The 24,758-nt window shown below is 37.2% G+C and overlaps 3 protein-coding genes across 3 annotated transcripts in view; 1 reads left to right on the top strand and 2 right to left on the bottom strand.

Annotated features, from left to right (window-relative positions):
• Positions 1 to 381: 381 nt before the first annotated feature.
• Positions 382 to 5,594, bottom strand: isl2 (ISL LIM homeobox 2). The gene is made up of 6 exons (XM_022754271.1): positions 5,377 to 5,594; positions 4,680 to 4,869; positions 4,006 to 4,265; positions 3,237 to 3,523; positions 2,146 to 2,313; positions 382 to 1,434 (listed from the first exon to the last, which is right to left on the bottom strand). Exons 1-6 carry the CDS (start codon positions 5,432 to 5,434, stop codon positions 1,318 to 1,320), a joined length of 1,080 nt encoding a protein of 359 aa, XP_022609992.1. The 5' UTR covers positions 5,435 to 5,594; the 3' UTR covers positions 382 to 1,317.
• Positions 5,595 to 7,566: 1,972 nt separating this feature from the next.
• etfa (electron transfer flavoprotein alpha subunit) lies at positions 7,567 to 14,863 on the top strand. The gene is made up of 12 exons (XM_022754332.1): positions 7,567 to 7,669; positions 8,681 to 8,830; positions 9,005 to 9,086; positions 9,379 to 9,461; positions 9,754 to 9,853; positions 10,097 to 10,207; positions 10,386 to 10,487; positions 10,859 to 10,927; positions 11,020 to 11,102; positions 12,423 to 12,488; positions 12,958 to 13,038; positions 14,370 to 14,863. The coding sequence occupies exons 1-12, from the start codon at positions 7,631 to 7,633 to the stop codon at positions 14,403 to 14,405; spliced, it is 1,002 nt and encodes a 333-aa protein (XP_022610053.1). The 5' UTR covers positions 7,567 to 7,630; the 3' UTR covers positions 14,406 to 14,863.
• A 44-nt stretch (positions 14,864 to 14,907) lies between these two features.
• The window catches only part of tmem266 (transmembrane protein 266), a 35,725-nt gene continuing 25,874 nt past the window's right edge, over positions 14,908 to 24,758 (bottom strand). The window contains exons 9-11 of the mRNA XM_022754331.1: positions 18,183 to 18,375; positions 16,760 to 16,822; positions 14,908 to 16,667 (exon numbers count right to left, since the gene is read on the bottom strand). Of these exons, the coding sequence (XP_022610052.1) occupies positions 16,030 to 16,667; positions 16,760 to 16,822; positions 18,183 to 18,375 (894 nt within the window). The 3' untranslated portion in view covers positions 14,908 to 16,029. The remainder of the gene's footprint in view (positions 16,668 to 16,759; positions 16,823 to 18,182; positions 18,376 to 24,758) is intronic.

Below are 24,758 nucleotides of genomic sequence, written 5' to 3'. Positions count from 1 at the left end.
TGCGTCCGCAGGCTGGGAGTCTCCTCAGCGCTGCGCGGCCGCGCGTTTTGTTGTGGGTCCATTCAGTGTATCCTTTGCAGGTGATGCCAGATGCAGATAAGGGGCCGCCGCTGCCTGTCCTCTGTCTAGACTTGTAACCATGGGCCTCAGGTTGGTATGGCACTGAGACATTTGTTTAGGTAGAACCAGTTTTATCGTTTTCTCACTGTAACGGGAACAAAACATCATGCAAATTTGACTAAAAGTATAAGCCCAGGCTACTGCACTTAGAGGCCATAATAATAATAATAATAACAGCCTAATAATAATCACAAGAGGAGGCGTATTAATAGGCCTGAGCCTATTGTGTCTGATTCAGTGACCTATAACACACGGGCCAAATGGTGACTAATACCCTGCCAGCCATCAGTCACTGATCCACTTGGCTGAGAAGCGGAGCAGGTCTGAATATGACCTCTAAATGAGGGTTTTGTGAACTGAAGCTCGCAGCTTAAGGGCACCCAAAACTCTGAGCACTGAAATATTCAACATCTGAATGCCCAAACATGTCTCTTTATGTATTCCTCCACAAAACTTAGAGCTGTGAGCTCGACAGGGAAGCTCCCACAGCTCTAAAAACAGTGTCAAACATTATCAGCAGCAGCAGCAGCAGCAGCAGCAGATGCGTTTCCATTTACCTTAACACTGATTTATTTTTGCCGGCTATTATTATTAAAGTTCCTCTAAGCGTTTACGGCACAAATGGATTTTGCATGCAATAATCAGTTAGAACTATGTTTTTATTGATAAGATTGGCTATGTCTGTCCTCATAATAAATAATAATAACTTATTTTCTGGAGGGGAAACGCGAACATTGCGCATCTCTCTCATCTGTTTCGTTAATTTACAAGAGTCGATATTGAAAGTTACAAATCATGCACATCTACACAGTTTGTATTTTCCTGATAAACATACTGTATAGCCTGTAGTGTTAAACGCTCAGACGTCCAGTACAGGCTGTTTGAATCCCAAGACATCCAGTTCAGCCACTGGCATCATGGTAGAGGGCAAAGGTGTCCCATACAGAGAAGCCCCGCCGACGTAACGTCCATCAGCAGCTGTGTGTCCTGCCGAAGTGTCCTTGAGCAAGATAGATGTAAAGAGAACAGTCAGACCTCCAATCGTCCAGCCGGGACCTGAATGTAGCATCGAACATAATCCATCCTGGTCCTTGATGCGTCTCTCTTGATTGAATGTCACTGAGGTCTCTGCGCCTCCCCGCAGAGGACGCGGATGCGATCTCAGGGGGCTCCAGCTGACCTTTGGAGGGGCCCTCCTCACGTGTCGACGGGACTCGGCACCATGCTATTCGGTGTGTCCGGTAACTGAGACGACAGAGAGGTCACATCGCTGCCCGAGGAGTTTCCCAGAGAGCCCGACTCAGAGAAAGACACCTGCCGGAGCAGACAGAGAGGCCCCACGTCACATCAACAGGAAAATATGATTCAGCAGAGATGATTTATGTTTCTAACAGTCTGTCTCTGTTGGTGCCAAACTCCTCGTGAACCCGCAGTTAAACAGATGTCAACATGTTAGTGAATGTGTTTATCACCAGGGGGGTGGGTTCTTCAAAGTATTAGGCTTATCTATTAAAAACATATGAAAACATATCACTTTATCAGTCTTGTAAATCACCCCCAATCCGCATATCAAGTGGCTCCACGTGGGAGCCCACACAAGGCTGAGAAACCGATTGGCACAAGAAGCAACACGCTTGTTTGCACTTGATTTTGTTTAAATGAAAAGCACCCACCACTCGAACCGGATTTTAAGTTGTCATTTTGTAATTACTCGGTCACATTATTTTAGTTGTCTTTTTTTTTTCTTTTTTTTTTTACCATCATCATCATCATCATCATCATCATCATCATCATCATCATCATCATCATCATCATCATCATCATCATCATCATCATCATCATCACTGCAACAAAACTTCCTGAGTAGACCATCAACATAATCTGTGCGTTTGAATTATTCTTCATCAGAAATGCATCTTAACAATGTATCTATCTCTTTCTTCTCTCTGTGTGTGAGCCTATATCAGTTTCTTTGTATTTTCTTTAATCATGTATTTTTAATATTCCTAAATAATTCAGTCTTACCAGTTGTTGGAAGGCGGGCTGGTCCAGGTCGCTCTGCAGGGCGAAGTCGCTGAGGGTTTTCCAGGGGGGCTGGTAGGTTTGCACCTCCACAGGATTCCCCTGCACCGTGTTGTCGTGCCGGATAGGACTCCCTGCCACCAGAGGTGTTCCTGTCAGGCCCTGCAGATTCTAACAGGAGGAAAGAAAAACTCTCAGTCGGGCCAAATCCTGCTTGTGGACAAGGTATAGTCATTTCAGCATCAGGGATTTATATGATTCCAAGGTGAATAATGCAGAGAGAATTTTTTTTTTGCCACTGTGGGGGAACCAACAGCCAATTTTATGTGACCACAAACAAAACATTGAACTTTATGATCATTAACTAACCATCTATAAAAAAAAAAACAAACAAACAAAAAAAGAAAAACCCATAATAAACCTTTATAGGCCTGTAAACAGCCTCAGTCTAATTCTGGAGTAGTTTTATAAAGTGGATTTAATTCGCTCTGCTCTGCCAAGTCCTCTGCCCAAAACACAATCAGGTTTAGTTTAAAAAAAATTCAATTTGCAATTATTTGGGAAAATACAGTCTGAATATTTAGAAAGAAACTGGGGAGAAGAAAATGAAAAATAAAAAACAGTTCTTAGTGGTGTCAAAAAGACTGAGGTTATTACTAAGACCTGTGGAACGAATTATTTCATTTTCTGTCTTTCTTTTTTATTGACAATGATCAGTCTGAGTGATGTTTACACTGTCAGACCTTTTAAATATTAGACTAAATGTGAATTCATTTCATTTTGCAATGCTTTTTTCTCTGGTTTTATCGCCATTTAATTATTTCTATCTTTATCTTATCGAGCCAAGGTGAGGCAATAACACTGCATGAACATTATTTGGTTACCTGGTTATTCACTCGGGCTGTTGTTGAGTTTTCAATGTGTTTTTTTTTTAATGTGTGAAGGTATTTAATCACAGATTCTGGAGCAGGAGTGACAGTAAGTTACTGTCCAAACGAGACAATTATAAGCAGGTGTTGCTCAAGCCGATCTGGGCTTGTAAATGCTGCTAAATGCACATCAAGTGTTGAAGTATGGAAATATGTTCCACTCACGGTCTTGTCGCTGTGCTGCTGCTGCTGGAGCTGCTTCATCAGGATGGACTTCTTCTTGTCTTTGCAGCGCTTGTTCTGAAACCAGACGCGGATCACCCTGGGGCTCAGGCCGGTCATCTCCACCAGCTGCTCCTTCATCAGAGCATCCGGTCTCGGGTTGGCGTTGTAGCAGGTCCGCAGGGTGTGGAGCTGCTTCTCGTTCAGCACCGTCCGGACCCGGGTGGTCTTCTCCGACTGCTTGTGGACGTGGTTCCTGTGATGTGGAGGATGCCGGACCGAAACCGGGTCTGAGGAGAAGGAAAAACTGATGAACTGAACTGAAATTCTTTGAAATTATTCGATCCTAGATAAATAAATAGGAATAGGCTACATGTTTGACGTCTTTAAGAAATTATTATAAACTTAAACCAAGACATTAAAGAAACAAATAGGACAGTCTATGAATTTACAATTATCTGCAATGTATGAAAATATTAGAAGATACAAAATATTATTAAGGAGGCCACTTCGCTCATGATATGCCAGAGACACTATAGACTTCATAGACATATTACAATATAAAACAGTGGAACTGACATAACTGACTCTATACTGGTCTCAAAATAATTTTCAGATGAGGCCTTAATTCACACAAAATATTATTATAATTATCAATGCAAGAAAAAGAAAAAATGCTACAGCCTATAATAATATATAATATATATTAATAATAATAATAATAATAATAATAATAATAATAGTCGTGTAGAAATGATAACCCAGCTCGTACCTGATATGTGCAGCGGTCTGGTGTGAAGGTTCCCCGGGCTCAGCGGGCTCCCTGCAGAGGCCCGCTCCACCAGCAAACCGTGATCCGCCAAGCACAGCAGCTCGTCGTCCCGCAGGGAGAACTCGTCTCCCGGCAGGAGATGTCGGCTGCACACCGAGCACCGAAAACACTCCATGTGATAGACGTTGTCCCGGGCTCTCATCACCAAGTCACTGCTGCAGAAGCCCATGCTACACTTTGCACATTTGATGCCAAATAACCTGAAAAGGAACGCAAAGATGCATTGGTCCCACGCATTATCCCTAAATCATCCCCCCTTTCTTCAATTAAATGGATATATGACGCTGAGCCCGGGTCAATGCTCCAATCAAAGGAAGCACAAAAAGCTGTGATGATATGATGATAAAAATAAAAAACAGAATACCTGCAACACAAATCTGATTCAGGTTCATGATGCACATTTATGCGCACTTTCATTTTCACACCCTGCACATTTGCCGCTGAAATGGACAGCATCATCATGGGATTATTATCTTATCTCATCTCGGTTGCTCCCTAAATCCACCACTGACTTTTCAACAGCCCGACACAAGGCCTCTAAAATATAGAAAAGTAAAAACAACAACAACAATTAAAAAAAAAAAAAAAAACCCTGAAAACTGTTGAACGCCTACCTTGCATAATCTCTTTTACAGTAAGTCTTTCCGTCTCGGACGAAGCAAGTGCAGGTCTCGTCCAGGTACTGGCTGCACTCTGCACATTTGAGGCAGGCTGCATGCCACTCCAGGTCCGGGGCGACTCTCAGGATGTACTGGTCGTGTATCTGACTTCCACAGCCCACACACATTGCGATTCCCGACTTCTCTGTGTGAGGAGGGAACGCGTTATAATGCAACACTGTGGTGCGCTCTTTTTAATCCCCATGACATCCCTGTTAAAGCCCTTCACCCCTTCACCTTAAGGAGAGAAACTGTTGTGCGCGTATCACAACAAACATGTAGCCCCCGTCCTTCTAAGAATATTACAGAATTATTATAATGAGGCCACAGGAGCTAAAAATATATCCAAGTCACCCACGGCATGAGTCACTTTAAATGCACGAGCGCTACAAATGCAATATAAGTTTATATAGCCCATAGCCTATCAGGACATTATATGAGTGTCATTACAGTGGTTTTTCTTTAGGAAGCGCCTGCTGATCACGTCCTGGTTGCAGTTTTCTGTAATATTCTGCAAACTTCGAAATGAATCCAGCGGTTTATTATCAAATTCAAGAGACTGCGCGCCGGTTAGGACATAGAAGGAAAAATTAAAAACTCACTTTTAAACTCCCAGAGTGGTAATAAATGAATAGAAAGAGCAGCATCTTACTTTTTGAATGATCCCCCATATCATCCAAGAAAGAAGTATTGAGCAGGATATCCACCATACAGGAGAAGTATAGCCCAGTGCAAGCCGACAGATGGAGGCGAGGAGCGGCAGAGGAGACCGTCCCGTCCCTGGCTGGATGATAAACTTGTATTCCTCCACCGAGAGGTGGAGAGAAAACAAAGATCCTCGACCAGTGACGTCTGTAAACCTGGACCTCTCTGAGTCCGGGGAGAGGGTGCAATGCAAATCTCCTCTTGGACCTTTGCTCTTTTTTTTTTTCTTTGGCTTCTTGGACTGGCTGTGAGAGAGGTTGTATGTGTGTGTGTTTTTTTTGATCTGTTTGTCCCACAGCGCTGCCTGCCCATCTCCGGTTCCCAAGTGAAAGCAGTTTTCTCTCTCGCTGTACAGTTATACTTACTTACTTATTGTGTGACATCAGGTGTGAGTGTGGATTCTATTGTTATTACTTCCTTTGGTATCACATTCCCGTAATGTTTATCTCCGGGCTCGTAATACAGATTTGTTGTGGTAAGTTTATCCTTGTCAATATTCTAGATTTTTTATGATATTGTTTTATAGTTTAGATTTTTTTTTAAATTATGTTACGCTTTCCTCCAAAATGCAGAAACAGAAACAAAATACAGAGCTGAAAATGTATAAAATAAAAATGTTAACATCAGGTCATCATTTCATTACTGCTATAAATGATGATATAGCCTAGATCATGTTTCGTATGATAATTATAATGATTATTATTATTATTATTATTATTATTGGTATCATTATTATTGGGTTAAAATCTTGTTGTTAATTGTAAAATTGATTAAAATGTGTTTTGTTGTTGTTTTCTTTAAGTGACTGGGCCAGTGTTCTCACACTACTGTAGAGAGCCCTCTACTGGATGAAACATAGAAATCTTGGCTCCACAGAGTGGCCGTTTAGAAATAGATCTTCTCTTGTGAATGGACTCACTGCGCTATATTTGGTGACTGACAGATGATGTTAAGCTTTGACAAAAATAAATGAATAAACCTTAAGGAGCCAACGTATGACTAATCATTAGTCCTTAACTGTCACATGCACACGAATCAAACGTATGGTAGAGAGAGAGAGGGAGAGAGAAAAAGGGAGAGAGGATTACACAAAGAAATCAAAGCAGATAAGTTAATTTTTGGGAGCTTTTTGTTTTGTTTTGTTTTGTTTAGATTTTGCTTTTGTGGAACAACAGGTCTCCAGTATCGAACATTAAATAACTCTGACTGAATTTTAATTTCAGGTCAGAGTTAACTTCAGAGAATGAATCTGTGACTCGGTTAATCAGGGAACATTCATTACTGGCCAGGTTGTTGTAGATTCTATTTACCAGTTTTCTCTTTTCTTCTTTATTTTGCTCCCCTTGCAGACAGAAACACATAACCCACAGAGATCCTTATACCTGCAGTTAAGGTAGTTGAATCAAAGGCTCTAACAGTCCAGAAATCATTCCATGCATATCTTTAGGTCCAAGTATTTGCTCAAATATACAGAAGATTATGGAGAATTAGATTTTAGCCAAAAATCATAGTTTTTTAAAAATAATAATTTTTATACTAAATTTTTGATTCAGTAAAAGACTCCTCATTATATGTTGAAGTAGCCCAATCATTTTAAATTAAACAAAAACAGTTCTCTTCTTTACGGACAAATTCTGAAGAGGGAAACTTTATTTTCACATATTGTATTGTTCACATATTTATAACTGAATGTGTACTGATATTCGTTTGCATTTCATTTAATCATTATTTCAATAATATTTTTCAGTCTGTACTCATAGCCGAGTTAATTAAACAGTTTGGGAAATCAACTGGAGACACTGGCTGTAACAGTAGCACTATAATTAAGAAAACAGGCTGAATAGCAGCGAGCCGTACATATTCTGGTGTTCTATTTTACTAAACTATTGTAATCAGTCTCTGAGGGAGAAACTGAACAAAACTTCATTAGTAGAAGAACTTGTAATAACTATCAGTCAATTGTGAATGTATGTGTTTAACCTATTATCATAAAGCATCAAGCTACTAATGTCGGAGGGAGAGAGAGCGAGAGAGCGAGAGAGCGAGAAAGAGGGCGAGAGAGGGCGAGAGAGGGCGAGAGAGATGGTCGGAAGTTACCGTTTTTGATCGGTCTATCTCGCGAGAAGTCGTAGTAAACGTCAGATGACCTTTGGCACAGTTTGGTCTCTGCAGCGCAGCAGGAGCAGCCAGAAGGGTCCAAGATGAACAGAGCCTTTAATAAAACAAGTCTGAAACATTTGGTAAGTGTGTGTCAGTTAGAGTTTAATATTATAACTCACACAGACATTGCATTGCCCTGTTATAGCAGACTAAAACCGTGAAACGTGAAATGCCTGCTTTGTTTTTCTGCTGCTGCTAGTTAGCTGGCTAGCTAATTTAGGTCGAGCTAATGCGGCACGTCGTGGTCGTATTTTGAATTAACGCAAGTGACAGGATTGTTTTCAACTTATTCTGACTTTAATTTCCCATATACATCGGGATATAACCAGGTGACCAGTGAACAGGTTTTGCTCTTGAGAGAATGCTAGTTGGTGTTAGCATAGCTAGCCGAGTGGTTATGAAACCTCTTGACGTTAAACAACAGTTACGAAACTGACGTGTTACCCAAGTGTTACCAAAATGTTCAATGTCAAAAGCATTGGTTGTCCTGCGAGACATCAGTATGTAATAGGTTTAAAAGTAGCACGTGGTATTTTATTTTTTCTCTGTTTGCTTGACTTCTTCTAAATGACCTTTCATCGCTGATATTGTTCAGTCATGTCCAGATGAGGCTGGTATTAACCTGCTTTACTCTGAGCCTGATGCAGCTGTTTCAGAGGTTGTTTGCCCACCAACCTGCCAAATTTTATATGTAGAATGCTTTTGAATCGGTGTGTATTAATAGTAGCCCCAAAATCTAGACAAATGCAGTTAAATCAAATAAATTCATCCTCAGAACTGAGGAATATGTATATTGTATGCATCCTTGATCACGTGAATTTTATCTGGGATGCCAGCTAAAATAACAGCACAGAAATCAAAATATCTCTTTGCAAATTTGCTATAGTAATTGATTTACATTGCATTATAGTAATAACACGAATTATCAAGATTAAGTGTAACATATTTTCACTGATAAATGCTGATATTGTAATAATTAATGTAATAAACAGCGTCTGTGAACTATCTCAAACATGACAGTCCATTTAAAAGATAGTGCCACAAGATCTTTGAGCATTGTATACTGAGATAGCAACATTTTCTCTCAACAGACTGGCCTCCTCCAAAGGTTTCAAAGCACCTTGGTGGTTGCAGAGCACAACAATGACAAGCTGACCCCTATTACGCTCAATGCTATCACTGCTGCAAGTAAACTGGGTGGAGAGGTGTCTTGTCTGGTTGCTGGAACAAACTGTGCAAAGGTTGGTAAAACTTTAGAGACAGACTTGCTCAAAGGATTACCAAACCTGTTGTATTTGTGATAGTATTAAAATGTTATTTTAGCTATATCATACTACCTTAGCATATGGATAAGTAACAATAGAGGAGAGCTAAGAATGTAGTAAAGTGTATTAATGTTTATTTTTTCTTTTCAGGTTGTGGAGGAAATCAGCAAAGTACAGGGTGTAAAGAAGGTTCTGGTGGCCCAACATGATTCTTACAAAGGTGCCATGCCAGGTATGTAACACCAAAGCTACTTCATGTGTGTTGTTTATTTAACATTCAGGCAGAGAGCTGCTCCTTTTTTAGCAATAACTTGCTTCATATTTGCACAGTACCACATATTTACAGCTGAATGATGTTCTGCTTGACTTGCTAGAGAGTATCTTGGCAGTAGTAACTGAAGCAGGGGAGACTTTTTCATTGGATCTCCCTGCTTATATGTTTATTTTGGCGAGAACTGGCACCTCTTACTGTCATTTTTGCTTTTGCTTTCTGAGTCAAAAACTAACTCTTTCCTTTTCCTCAGAGGAGTTGACTCCACTTATATTGGCAACGCAAAAGCAGTTCAGCTTCACCCACATCTGTGCTGGTGCATCTGCCTTCGGAAAGGTAAAACACAGGCAAGAGAAGTGCCTGTAAGATTTTCACTGAAATATTTTGAAATGCTTTTATTTTGTATTAGTTTAATGGATTTTCCTCACCCTACACCTGTTCTGAAGTCAAAGTATCTGATTTCAAAACTTGATATTGACTTAATTTTTTACAAATATCCAACAATTTACAAAATGTTTTGTACCCATCAGCTGTCATCTAAGGCTACAGTACTTTCTCCTCTTGATACTTTTAATGCACAAGTATGATCAGTGTATATTTCTCAGCTAATTCACCATCTTGTCTGCAGAACCTGCTTCCCAGAGTGGCTGCCAAGTTGGATGTGGCCCCAGTTTCAGATATTATTGAGATCAAGTCTCCAGACACTTTTGTCAGGACCATTTATGCAGGTAAGCCCATTATTATGATAAAGATGTAACAAATTATTTCTTTTATCTTCTCATAAATTCTTTGTTAGTTTTGACAAACCTCAGAAGAAATGTTCAATCATGTACCTGGCTTTGGTACAGCCTTGATATGACACAGATGTAACTTAAACACTGCTCAGTTTTTGCAACAGAATTTGGCAAGTTTGCATTGATGATTTTCTTAGTGCTTTTTAAATATCTCACTTTAATATTCTAATTTTACAGGAAATGCTCTCAGCACTGTGAAATGTAATGAGCCGATCAAGATCTTCACCGTCAGAGGGACGTCCTTTGAGGCAGCTTCAACAGAGGGAGGAAGTGCCTCATCAGAGGATGGTACAGTAGCTTACAATTCATTCAGAGAACTCTGCTGTACCAGATGCTTAGAAATTGTTTGAGATTCTGGATGTTGGTGTATAACATAAAAAGTAAAGCTATATTCAACCTCTTCAAACCTTATTTGTCATTGCAAGTTTTTATTCTTACTGGCCATTGATAATCCTTTGATCTGCAGTTGCTTCTTCTTCACCCACTGGAGTTTCTGAGTGGCTGGAGCAGAGTCTGACAAAGAGCGACCGTCCAGAACTGACAGGCGCTAAGGTCGTGGTGTCAGGAGGTATGAGTAACTGTCTATCTTCTTATATTATGTATTACAGTGTGCAGCCCAACAATGTGACCATACAAAATATTTGGAACCCACTTGTGTGGTGTCAGATTTATTCTTGAGAATGAATTCGTTAGCAAACTACTCCTGTCAAAAGCAAAGCAATCACATCATCATTTTAATATTTTTTTGGTGAAAATGAAATGCAAAAATAACCATCCCCACTAAAACCACGACTCATCGCAATATCTATATTAGGATGAACAAAATCTGCTTCATCATCCCATTTTATTGACCAGGGGTTGAGGTTTGAAGATAATTCAGCAGCACGTGGTCTTCTACAAAATTTAATTTGCATGGTGATATGTTTTTTTTTTCCACAGGAAGGGGCTTGAAGAGTGGGGACAACTTCAAGCTGCTTTATGACCTTGCTGACAAACTGAATGCTGCAGGTAGGGTGGGATTATCATTTTGTGTTTTAAATTACCTGGATTATTATTTTTTACTAAAGTAGATTTTAAATTGCATAATGTTCACTTTTCAGTTGGTGCATCCAGAGCCGCAGTGGATGCTGGGTATGTCCCGAACGATATGCAGGTTGGACAGACTGGCAAGATTGTAGCACCGGTAAGTTATTTCGTTGTTGAGGTGGTTGTTTGGATTTACTTCATTTTGTAAAACATAACAAGTAAAAAGAATGAGGAACATTATTATGTCAAAATGTGAATAGTTACATTAATCATGTTTAAAGGCAGGCAACTCTTGAACTCAGTTGCAGTATCCGATGCCTGTTAGGGTTTACATAGCGTGTTTGCAATCCAGTAGCATCAGGATGTCTGCTCTGCCCTTTTAAAAAGGTTAAGTTCCCATTATGTGATTCAGCCGGGTTACCACAGCTGTGATTATCCTCACATTAGGCCCTGCAAAATGTACTTGATGGCACATTTAGGGCCCTAAATGATTTAGCTGATCCATTAAAGCAGAGTGCAGTGGATATCTGGTCGGAGCCTCCGACCAGAGCAGACTGTCCAAATTGGATTTTCCAAATGTTATGACAAGCTTGTTGAATTTTGCTAAGTTAATTAAATATAATTTAAATCTGGTTTGCTTGTTTTATTCATCTTGCCAATCTAAAAATGTTTAGTGTATTCAGTGAAATGAAAGATTCACAATGTTTTCACTTGTATGCATGTTAGATATTATCTCCTCTATGCTGATTAAAGTACAACTTATTACCACTAGTGTAAACATCAGAGTCAAATGTCTGTGAACAGTGTCCATCTCTGAATTGTTCACTGTAATCAAAGCTGTTAGATGTTCCACCTGGACAGACTGGTTGTGTGTTAACAGCTTGTTTTTAGACATAATTGATCCAGAGATGCTGTTAAAAAGGGAGGCAAAGAAAACACTGAATGAACCACAACGAGACAAATTAAATTTTTGTCGGGGGTATTTTAGTTTTGAAAAATGAAACTAGTTGGAATAGCCAAAAGCACCTTACTTGGACCATCCCTTTTAAAATCTGATGGGAATATGTTTTGCTTTATAAATTGATAATGTCTGAATGGACACCTGCAGGTTCTGAGGTCAATGTCTGGTTTGTTGAAAATGTTGCTTTATGCATTTCCTGCAGTTATGAAACACTTTTGTGTTCACACATAGATGCTCGGCTCCATTGAGACACCATTAAATAATTCATGTGGTAGTGCATTAAACAGAGAAGCGCAGATGGTTTTCCCAGCAGGTTTAGGAGGATGCGAGCATGGCTGACCCTTTGCACACTCGCCCCGGCACCCTCTGATAGATTACACACCCGTGCTCATTATACCATCAATCGGCTCTGCCGTAACGTGGTTCTTAGGTGTACCTTTTCCAAAAGCCTGAGATTACACTTCATGTCAACAAGAAAGTGACACTTGTCTGGTTGTCTTCTCTTCATGTCTACAGGAGTTGTACATTGCTGTTGGTATCTCTGGAGCTATTCAACATCTGGCTGGAATGAAAGATAGCAAGGTAACTAAGGCCACTGGAGCCAAGGATTTCCCCATCCTCCCCTTTTCTATATATTTTATGTTTTTCAGCTGCATATGAAACAGAACACAATGTGTAGATTTTATGAAAACTAATGACATCAAGTAGCCTGAGCTCTGTTGAGTTGGGGCACAGACATTTGGTAAAATTTGTAAAAACATTTTTTGCCTTGCAGCAAAAGAGTAAAATAAAACGTTGCATGCCAGTGTCTGCACTCACCCATCTCACACATTGAGCATATAGCACCCATAACCATAACTGTGGTCACCCTTTGATATGATGTTTCCATTTTGTTTACAATTAAGAACCAAGGCTGTTGCCATAAAACATCACATTTCTGTGATTCAGCATTTAAGTCTAAAGTTTTATTAATTGAATAATCAGTGTTTCTGTGCTTTTGGCGTGTGTTTTGTTATGTACGAGTGCTTAATATGTTCTTTTTTTAATTTAGACTATTGTTGCCATCAACAAAGACCCAGAGGCTCCCATTTTCCAGGTGGCTGACTATGGCTTGGTAGCTGATCTTTTCAAGGTGAGCGTCTGGGACTGATATTGCTGCAGTAATGACACTGACTCTTGTATTAGGAAACAACCACGCAGCGAGGCCAAAACACCACTCATGTACCATCTATCTGGACTGTATGTTTTGACAGCTAAGAGTCCAGAGTAACAGTCAGAACATAACATTTGCTTTCTATCTGATAAATTTTGCACGATGCCTTATTCCACCTAATGGAAATGTGTATCTGTTGAATTATTAAGTTCTTGAATTAATCAGTGGAGTTGTGGCTGGAGCTTGATGCAGAGAGAAAAACACATTAGAATCTCAGAAGATATAAAAAGTGATCAATTGGTACTTTAAAGGTTCGGCTTTGTATTCAGCTTCTACTTGCCAGGCCTTTTACACACTCCGCTGCTTTCTTGTATCGGCCTGGTACTTGGGGTTAGTGAGCCAGGAGTGTTGGCACGACCAACACTGTCCAGTGCTGCTTGTGAAAGGCTAGTAGGTTATATTTTCATGTGTGTCCTGTTGGTCATGTTTTATTTAGCCCCTCAGCAGAGCACGAGCAGCCCAGGTGTCCTGACAAACTCTGTAGAAGTGATTAGTAATAATAGCTAGTGGCAGTAGAGTTGTGACCTACTGGGAGTGATCACCTTTCAAGTGATCACTCCTCAGATGGCTGATTAAAATGGATGGGCTTTCTACTTTTTCCCCAAATGGATAATTGATACCTCAGACCAACTCAGGCAGTGACTGATGACTCAGTTCTGAAGTTGCTCGACTCACAAGGAGAGCCATTTGAATAATTTTGTACTCATATCTACCACAAAAGGCTTTTGAATTTGTCTTCTTCAAATCTACATGGCTGGCAATATTAGTGTGTTTATTTATGGGCTAGATGCCTCCCTTGTAGAATGTCGCTCGGCATTTATCAACCTTGCAAACACTGATAAATGTTTGTTTGCTTCCAGCCTGCCACTGTCTTGATAAATCTCAGTGTACTCATTTATACTGTGAGCACCAGCATGCTTGATGGTTTATGTAATAAACTCATAAATCTTATTATATCGAATACACTGGGGATGAAAATGACAGGTGCTGGTGAACATTTATCCCCACACATAAAGCCTTGAAATATTTCAGATAGGTGCAGCACTTATTAATGCTGAGTAGAAATAACTTGAACTTCATTTTTATGCCTAAATTATTTCTACAGCGTATTTAAAAGTACAATGGAGTGAGATAGTTTTTAGGGCTGCAACGAACTCCTGCAGTAAATACACTTAACAGAAAATATTTGCTGTGTTTGGGTAAAATGTCGATCAAGTATTATATTAAAGTCTGCACTATTTTCTCTTCAGGCTGTTCCTGAGATGACTGACGCACTGGGAAAGTGAGGAGAAACTAAGTCCCACCAAACGTCCACTGCATAGCTACGAGAGTGTGCACAGGATCCCACAGCATCTGCCTTAACACATTTCTGTAGCTGTGAGTGTCTGTGTGCAGAAATAATCTCATCATCAACAGCTCTGTCTTGCATCAGAAGAACACTCTACTCTCAATCTGGAAATTAATGCCATTTGTTTTTATATATACACAGTACACGCATTAAATATCAGTGAATAAGCTTGTACCTACCTTTAGGCAAGAGGTTATTTCACAGCTCCAGTAGTATGTGTTGTAATTTGTATTTCATTTTGGGGTACGGTAAGGGACATCTTTGGGAATGCTTACCTTTGGACTTCCGACTTTTGTAGTTGGCTGTAAGATGCAGCTTTTCACGCCAACCCAGAGGATGTGTTATTAGTGAGATGCTCTTGGAAAATTATGTATTAAATTGACAACTAATGACTAACTTTGTTGTTTTGCCATGATTTCCCTTTATTGGGTTCATTTTGTAATGCCCTCTTTCCATGATCAAGATAGAAAATGTCTGTTGATAGTACAACAAACAGGGTTAGTTTGCAATATTGAAGTTTCAAATCTTGAAGGTTCATGCTATAATTTTCTTTCCAACATTTCATTGCAGTGCCAGTCCCTCATTTTATGCTGTGAAATGATGATCAAACCCATCCTGAAATATTTACACAGCTTCCACAACATTAAAATCATAAAAAGGTAATACTTTAGACCTGAATGACATTAAATCTATCATATGCAGGTTTTTTTTTTTTTTTTTTTTTTTTTTTTTAATCATTTTGGTGCATGAGGGACATGCTGTGGTTTTCAAAATCTCAGTAAACACTGACTCAGCTGGGTTTGGTCAGCTTCCAGTCATGGCACCTGGATAAAAACTCACTTGAATCATCCACCAGTCAAAAGATTTCCTCACGCTTTCCACTTATAGAATTTAGATAAAAATGTTAACATTGCTGATATAGAAAGACAAAGATTAGAAAGAAGTTGAGACTGATCCAATGTACCCTGCAGCAGTCCATCAAAGAGGACTGGTCTTGGTAAGTTTGGAGACACTAGACTGACTACCAAAACAGCTGACACACCTGCTCTTGTGATAAATCCATGCCTTGTAGCTCGGGGGAACTGATTCACGGTTTATAGCTCTCCAATAAATCATCAGTCCAGCATCTTCAATTCCTATAAAGTGTATCAGAGGAACTAAGCCCTCAGCACCATCCCCTCACTGGTTTCATTTCCAAGGAATCAAATCACAACTTTACATATCAAAAGCCAGATTTTCTGCACAGACCGGTTGTCTGAAAACTTTGGGCTTGAGCCCTGTTGCTGGTTTCTTTTGGTAAAATTTTTCATAAAACTCAGTGTTTTTGTGAGTGTCAATTCCTGATAAGTGGTGCCTGATAACAAGTCTGTCTCCTGTCCTCCGTGCTCTATTTGTGCTGCTCTGGCAAGTTCATCCTCTCAGCTACAACACTACAAAGAGGATGACAGACTTACAGTTTATGTGCCAGTGACTCCCGACAACATGGGAGTTGAGTAAAGCGTTAATTTTTGCGATTGATCTGAAGAGCGAGTCTTGTCAAGTTCCACATGTCAGACAGAGTCTTATGTCTCTGACAGACGGTTGACTGGAGCGTCTACTGGCTCCATCATCCTGTACTTCTCTTCCAGAAGAGGCTCATTACCCTGCAGATGGATGAGCGGCTTGGAGTGGAGCCCAACTCTGCTCTCCTGGTTCCTCTTGTTGTAGATGTTGAGCCTGTGCTCCAGCTCAGGACTGGTTTTGGTGGAGCCTGCCGGGCTGGGCGGTTTAAGGTTCACAGGGTCCAGGCCCTTCTGTGTGAGACAAGAGTCCTCGGACAGAGAGGAGAGCAGCTCCTGCACCACAGCGCTGGGACTCCCTCGCGGCTGAGTGCCCAGGGCCAGAGGGCTGCTGTAGGGTGGAGGGTAGCAACGCTGGTCGCTGTAGTCTGTGGAGGTGGAGGCCTCTCGCACCGTGGAGCTGCAGTCCGTGGTGGAGCCTAGCGTGTGGCTGCTGATGCTGTGCTGGCGAGCACTGAAGCTGGTGCGGGACACTGTGGTTGTGGACGCTTCGCTGACTGAGCTGCCGGTGCGCTGCAAACGGCTGGACGGCACTGCGTCTGCACTCACCAAAGAGGAGGGAAGCTGGCTGGGGTTGTTAGGCAGGTGCACGTCTATGGCTGCTGTGGTGATGACGCGTGCAGGGTCAGGGATCCCCATATCTACAGGAACAACACAATGCACAGCCCTTTGAAATAGCAATGTGCAACATGAGCTGTATAAAAGACTGAAGCAGGATCTTGTTGATGCTCACCACTGCTTGGCTCACTGTAGTACTGGCTGATGTAGTTGTTCATGTCATCTTGGCCATGGTGATCTGAAGAGGAAAAAAAAAAGAAAAAAAAGGCCACTTTATGAACTTCATCTGAGAAAAAATAAAAGTGAGTCCAGTGTGAATTTAAGAGACCAAATTAGTTTTACAGTCCAACGCGAGTACCTTTGAATTACTTATAATAGGGCAGTAGTTAGATAATAGAAAACACTTTAACACACTACTTTTATGAAATTTAATAAAACATAGTGACAAATGCCCATTACAAGTTTCTAGAGGCCAAGGTGATGACCTCAGGTTGCTCATTTTGTCCAACCAAGAGTCCAAAACCCAAAGGTATTATTATTTTAAAAACAACAAATCTTCATATGAGAGAAAGTGAAATTGGGAAATTACTCAAACAACTATTCTCTCATTAAAATTAGCTTTTTTTTGGTTGATCCTCTAATAGATAGATAATCAACAAATTGTTTTGGTATTACCTGAACAAGCAACGCTTGGTGTGGATGTGTTTCACAGATCCAAAATCAGTGTTTCTCATAAGTGCTACTCAGCGCCTCACAGAACTGTTAAATGGCCTATATTAATTTATGTTTGGGTGTCACATGTTTAATCTGTAAATGTCCAAGGAGGGGGCCACTCATGGTTTGGCCTAAAAAGTGACAGGGATCATCTCCAGATGATCAATACCACATGAGTATATGAGAAGCAGGCTCAGTTAAAAGGATGTCTGACTAGAAACACTGTTGCTTAGATGTATTGCAGGTCACACTATGATTTATAGCTTTGATAAAGGAAAAGCCTCACTGTTTTGAGCCCTGACAGCGCTTTGTTGCTTTAAGTCCTGTAAGTTATGACCTGTCACTGTGTGAGAGGTTTATAGTCCATCTAGATGTGGCACCAGAATTTTGATGTGGATTGTGAGATGAATGTTTTTGAGAAGAGGACACCAGAGCTGTGCTGGTGTGTAATATTAACACACAGTCCTACTCTCCAACAGAATGCAACAAGGTATTACTATATGCAGATGTGTTGTTTCGTGTCATATTTTCTACCAATTATAATTTTTTAGTTGCTTTCAGTAACCAGGAAACTCGTATCCTACATTTGTTATGTTCCTTTGTGTTATTTCTAACAGTTCAATGTTGCTGTACAGGATAAGGAGGGATTTCTCATTCAACCAGCCCAAAGAATTTAAACCTGCAACCCTCCAGTCATGAGCCAACTTCTTTTACATCTAGCCCATCACTTGCCCAGCACCGCACTGAACATCTCTACATTCAACCTTCCACTTGTGTGAACGTGGATATGGTTAAATGTCAGAAGCACAGTCTTGATTCCCCCTAGTGAACAGAGTTCTTTGATAGCCTGTAATACAGAGGAGTTGGGTGTTACAGATGGTTACCTGCAGGCCCCCCGGGCTCTCTAGCTTTAGCTGGACCGTGATGCTCGGAGGCACCGGGAGCCAGTCCATCCACCTCCTGGAAAGTGCTGCTTTGTTTACCCCACATATGGTGGATCTGCATGGCTGCTTCACGCTCTGCTACCAGATCCAAGTCCTGCTGGGCCAGGTGGGCCCTCAGCTGCCTGATTTCAAACTTGAAGGAGAGGGAAAGAATTAGTGCAGCAGATTTTTTCATACCTTACTATACTATGATTTTTTTTTAAAAATTGTTTTAATGCCTTACTACACAATTACATTTTTTTATGCCTGACTATATTATGACATTTTTTGATGTTTTTATACCTTACTATAGTATAACATTTTTTGCCTTACTATACTATGATGTTTTTATGCCTTAATATACTATATACTCCCTCAACACACCTGCAATGATGGCGGCACATACAGACACAGCATACAGGCTCTGCTCTTCCTGAAGTGGTTTCGTTTGTTTTTATTTATCTATACGATTGGAATGTGTCAACTGTAGTTTTGTCACTGTATGTAGTTATGTTTACTGTATTGGCTATATTACCTCATGTACCACTGGAGACAAGTAATTTCGTTGTACAATGTGAAATGACAATAAAGGTATTGAATTGAATCGAATTGAATAAAAGTTTTTATACCTTACTATACTATGACGTTTTTTATGCCTTACTGTACTATGACGTTTTTATGATTTACTATACGATAATGTTTTTATGCCTTACTGTACTATGACGTTTTTACTTACTATACTATGACCTTTTATGCCTTACTATACTATGAGTTTTTTTTGCCATTTTAATGCATTAATATACAATGATGTTTTTTGTCAATTTTATGCCTTACTATACTATGGCGTTTTTATGCCTTACTATACTATGAGGTTTTTTGCCATTTTAATGAATTAATATACAATGGCGTTTTTGGTCATTTTTATGCCTTACTATATTATGACCTTTTATGCCTTACTATACTATGACGTTTTATGCCTTATTATACTATGACGTTTTATGCCTTACTATACTATGACGTTTTTTGCCATTTTAATGCATTAATATACAATGATGTTTTTTGTCGTTTTTTTTGCCTTATAATACTATGGCGTTGTATATGCCTTACTATACTATGACGTTTTTTGCCACTTTAATGCATTAATATACAATGGCGTTTTTGGTCATTTTTATGCCTTACTATACTATGACGTTTTTTGCCATTTTAATGCATTAATATACAATTACGTTTTTTGACATTTTTATGCCTTATTACGCTATGACCTTTTATGCCTTACTATACTATGAGGTTTTTTGCCAATTTAATGCATTAATATACAATGACATTTTTTGTCATTTTTATGCCTTACTATACTATGACCTTTTATGCCTTACTATACTATGGCGTTTTTATGACTTACTATACTATGACTTTTTTTTAAGCCTTACTATACTATGACGTTTTTATGCCTTACTATACCATCATGTTTTTATGACTTACGATAATATGAAATTTTTTAAAGCCTTACTATACTATGACCTTTTATGCCTTACTATACTATGAGGTTTTTTGAATTTTAATGCATTAATATACAATGGCGTTTTTTGTCATTTTTATGCCTTACTATACTATGACCTTTTATGCCTTACTATACTATGAGTTTTTTTGCCATTTTAATGCATTAATATACAATGATGTTTTTTGTCGTTTTTTTGCCTTATTATACTATGACCTTTTATGCCTTACTATACTATGACGTTTTTTGAATTTTAATGCATTAATATACAATTACGTTTTTTGACATTTTTATGCCTTATTATACTATGACCTTTTATGCCTTACTATACTATGACGTTTTTTGCCATTTTAATGCATTAATATACAATGACGTTTTTTGTCATTTTATGCCTTACTATACTATGACGTTTTTTGAATTTTAATGCATTAATATACAATTACGTTTTTTGACATTTTTATGCCTTATTATACTATGACCTTTTATGCCTTACTATACTATGACGTTTTTTGCCATTTTAATGCATTAATATACAATGACGTTTTTTGTCATTTTATGCCTTACTATACTATGACGTTTTTTGAATTTTAATGCATTAATATACAATTACGTTTTTTGACATTTTTATGCCTTATTATACTATGACCTTTTATGCCTTACTATACTATGAGGTTTTTTGCCACTTTAATGCATTAATATACAATGACGTTTTTTGTCATTTTTATGCCTTACTATACTATGACGTTTTATGCCTTACTATACTATGGCGTTTTTGTGACTTACTATACTATGACATTTTTTTAAGCCTTACTATACTATGACGTTTTTATGCCTTACTATACCATCATGTTTTTATGACTTACTATAATATGAAATTTTTTAAAGCCTTACTATACTATGACCTTTTATGCCTTACTATACTATGAGGTTTTTTGAATTTTAATGCATTAATATACAATGGCGTTTTTTGTCATTTTTATGCCTTACTATACTATGACCTTTTATGCCTTACTATACTATGAGTTTTTTTGCCATTTTAATGCATTAATATACAATGATGTTTTTTGTCGTTTTTTTGCCTTATTATACTATGACCTTTTATGCCTTACTATACTATGACGTTTTTTGAATTTTAATGCATTAATATACAATTACGTTTTTTGACATTTTTATGCCTTATTATACTATGACCTTTTATGCCTTACTATACTATGACGTTTTTTGCCATTTTAATGCATTAATATACAATGACGTTTTTTGTCATTTTATGCCTTACTATACTATGACCTTTTATGCCTTACTATACTATGACGTTTTTTGCCATTTTAATGCATTAATATACAATGACGTTTTTTGTCATTTTATGCCTTACTATACTATGACCTTTTATGCCTTACTATACTATGACGTTTTTTTGACTTACTATACTATGACTTTTTTTTAAGCCTTACTATACTATGACGTTTTTATGCCTTACTATACCATCATGTTTTTATGACTTACTATAATATGAAATTTTTTAAAGCCTTACTATACTATGACCTTTTATGCCTTACTATACTATGAGGTTTTTTGAATTTTAATGCATTAATATACAATGGCGTTTTTTGTCATTTTTATGCCTTACTATACTATGACCTTTTATGCCTTACTATACTATGAGTTTTTTTGCCATTTTAATGCATTAATATACAATGATGTTTTTTGTCGTTTTTTTGCCTTATTATACTATGACCTTTTATGCCTTACTATACTATGACGTTTTTTGAATTTTAATGCATTAATATACAATTACGTTTTTTGACATTTTTATGCCTTATTATACTATGACCTTTTATGCCTTACTATACTATGAGGTTTTTTGCCACTTTAATGCATTAATATACAATGACGTTTTTTGTCATTTTTATGCCTTACTATACTATGACGTTTTTTTGACATTTTAATGCATTAATATACAATGACGTTTTTTGTCATTTTATGCCTTACTATACTATGACCTTTTATGCCTTACTATTCTATGAGGTTTTTTGACATTTTAATGCATTAATATACAATGACGTTTTTTGTCATTTTTATGCCTTACTATACTATGACCTTTTATGCCTTACTATACTATGGCGTTTTTATGACTTACTATACTATGACATTTTTTTAAGCCTTACTATACTATGATGTTTTATGCCTTACTATACTATGACGTTTTTATGCCTTACTATACCATCATGTTTTTATGATTTACTATAATATGAAATTTTTTAAGCCTTACTATACTATGACCTTTTATGCCTTACTATACTATATGAATTTTTTTTAAGCCTTACTATAGTGTGACCTTTTATGCCTTACTATACTATTACGTTTTTTGCCATTTTAATGCATTAATATACAATGACGTTTTTTGTCATTTTATGCCTTACTATATTATGACCTTTTATGCCTTACTATACTATGACTTTTTATGCCTTATGCCCATTTTAAATTGCATGTTAATATACTCAATGATGTTTTTTGTCGTTTTTTTTTGCCTATGTATAGCTATGACCTTTATGCCTTACGTAAATACGATATGACGTTTTCTTGAATTTTAAATGCATTAATCAACAATTTACGTTTTTTGACATTTTTTTGCCTTATTATCTACTATGACCTTTTATGCTTATCCTTACTATGACGTTTTTTGCCCATTTTAAATGCATTAATATACAATGCGCTTTTGTCATTTATGCCTTACTATATATTATGAACTTTATGCCTACTATAACTATGTCACGTTTTTATGACCTACTTATTACTATGACCTTTTATGCCTTACTATTAAAAACTATGAAGTTTTGCGCATTTTTAATGCATTAATATACATGATGTTTTTGTCATTCCTATATGCCCGTTACTATACTATGACGTTTTATGCCCTTATTATACTATACGTTTTATGCGCCTACTATACTATGACGTTTTTTTATATGCCTTACTATAGCCATCAATGGTTTTTATGACTTACTGATTAAATATGAAATTTTAAGCCTTACTGATACTATGAGGTGTTTTTTGCCATTTTATGCATTAATATACAAGATGTTTTTTACTTGGTCGTTTTTTTTTGCCTTATTATACTATGACCTCTTATGTCTTACTTATACATGAGGTTTTTTGCCCATTTAATCGCATTAATATACAATCCTGACGTTTTTTTGGTCATTTTTTAATGCCTACTATACATATGACGTTTTATGCCCTTACTATACCATCTCATGTTTTATTGGAACTTACATATAATATGAATTTTTTTTAAGCCCTTCTACCATTAGTGTGAGCCCTTTATGCCTACATACTATTACCGTTTTTTGCATTTTAATGCCATTAAATATACAATGAACTTTTTTTTGTCATTTAATCCTTACTATACTATTGGCGTTTTGTGACTTAACTATTACTATGACATTTTTTTCAAAGCCTTACTATACTCTATGATGTTTTTGCTTCACTATATCTATATACGTTTTATGCCTTTACTATACCATCATTTTTTATTGATTTACTTATATATGAAATTTTAAGCCTTAATCTAATGACCCTTTTAATGCCTTACTAGTACTAAAGGGCATAATGACAAAAAAGCGTCATTGTATATATGCATTAAAATTCAAAAATCCCTCACTAGTATAGTAAGGCATAAAAGGTCATAGTATAGTAAGGTAAAATGACAGAAAAACATCATTGTATATTAATGCATTAAAATTCAAAAAACTCATAGTATAGTAAGGCCATAAAAGGTCATAGTATAGTAGGCTAAAAACAATCATATTAATATTAAGATCAAAAAAATGATGTATAGTATCAAGGCATAAAACGTCAATAGTATAGTAAGGCATAAAAATCATAAGTATAGTAAAGCGCTTTTAAAAATCGTCATAGTATAGTAGAGCAAAAAACGCATAGTATAGTAAGGATAAATGGACAAAAAACGTCATTGTATATAATTAATGCATTAAAAATGAAAAAACTAATAGTATAGTAAGGCATAAAAGGTCAATATAGTAAGGCTTAAAAAAAATTGCATATATTAGTAAGTCATAAAAAACTGATGATAGTAAGCATTAATAAACTGTCATAGTATAGTAAGCATAAAAATGACAAAAACGTCATTAGTATATTAATGCATTAAAATGCTCAAAAACCTCATAGTAAGTAACATAAGGTCATGTATAATAGGCATAAAAACGACAAAAAACATCATTGTAATATTAATGCATTAAAATGGCAAAAAACCTCATTAGTACTCCTATAGGGCTTAAAAAAAGTTCAATTATAGTAGTCATAAAAACATATGTATAAGAACGTCATAGTAACTGTGAGGCCATAAAACGTCATAGTATAATAAGGCATAAACGCATAGTTAGTAAGGCATAAGAATGACAAAAACATTTGTATATTAATGCATTAATGGCAAAAACTTCATAGTAATATAGGCTAAAAGGTCAATAGTATAAAGTCATAAAAACGTCATATAAGTAAGGCATAAAAGGTTCATAATATAGTTAAGGCATAAAATTGACAAAAAACGTCATGTGATATTAATGCATTAAAATGGCAAAAAACGTCATAGTATAGTAAGGCAATAAAAGGTCAAAGTATAATAAGGCATAAAATGTCAAAAAACGTAATTGTATATTAATGCTTAAAATTCAAAAAACGTCATATATAGTAAGGCATAAAAGTCATAGTATAATAAGGCAAAAACGACAAAACACTCATTGTATATGTAATGCATTAAAATGGCAAAAAAACTCATAGTATAGTAAGGCATAAAAGGTCATAGTAGTAAAGGCATAAAAATGACAAAACCGCCATTGTATATTAATGCATTAAAATTCAAAAGGCCCTAGTATAGTAAAAGGTAAAAAATGTTCAAAACGTCATGTAATATTTAGTGCCATTAAAATGTCAAAAACGTAATAGTATAGTAAAGACATAAGGTCATAGTATAAGTAAGGCTTTAAAAAATTTCATATTTATAGTAAGTATAAAACATGATGTAA

The sequence above is a fragment of the Seriola dumerili genome, unplaced genomic scaffold (genome assembly GCF_002260705.1).
Source record: "Seriola dumerili isolate Sdu_G_001 unplaced genomic scaffold, Sdu_1.0 BDQW01000219.1, whole genome shotgun sequence".
Lineage (NCBI taxonomy): Eukaryota > Metazoa > Chordata > Actinopteri > Carangiformes > Carangidae > Seriola > Seriola dumerili.
Note: the sequence above shows the minus strand (reverse complement) of the source record. Positions and strands in the feature narration are given on the sequence as shown.

Coding starts and splice junctions, on each gene's coding strand:
- etfa (XM_022754332.1), top strand. CDS start 7,631: ATGAACAGAGCCTTTAATAAAACAAGTCTGAAACATTTG. Junction 8,831..9,004: donor CTGGAACAAACTGTGCAAAG/GTTGGTAAAACT, acceptor TTTTCTTTTCAG/GTTGTGGAGGAAATCAGCAA. Junction 11,103..12,422: donor CTGGCAAGATTGTAGCACCG/GTAAGTTATTTC, acceptor TCATGTCTACAG/GAGTTGTACATTGCTGTTGG.
- isl2 (XM_022754271.1), bottom strand. CDS start 5,434: ATGGTGGATATCCTGCTCAATACTTCTTTCTTGGATGATATGGGGGAT. Junction 3,524..4,005: donor CAGACCGCTGCACATATCAG/GTACGAGCTGGG, acceptor CCTTCTCCTCAG/ACCCGGTTTCGGTCCGGCAT. Junction 2,314..3,236: donor AGCAGCACAGCGACAAGACC/GTGAGTGGAACA, acceptor TCCTCCTGTTAG/AATCTGCAGGGCCTGACAGG.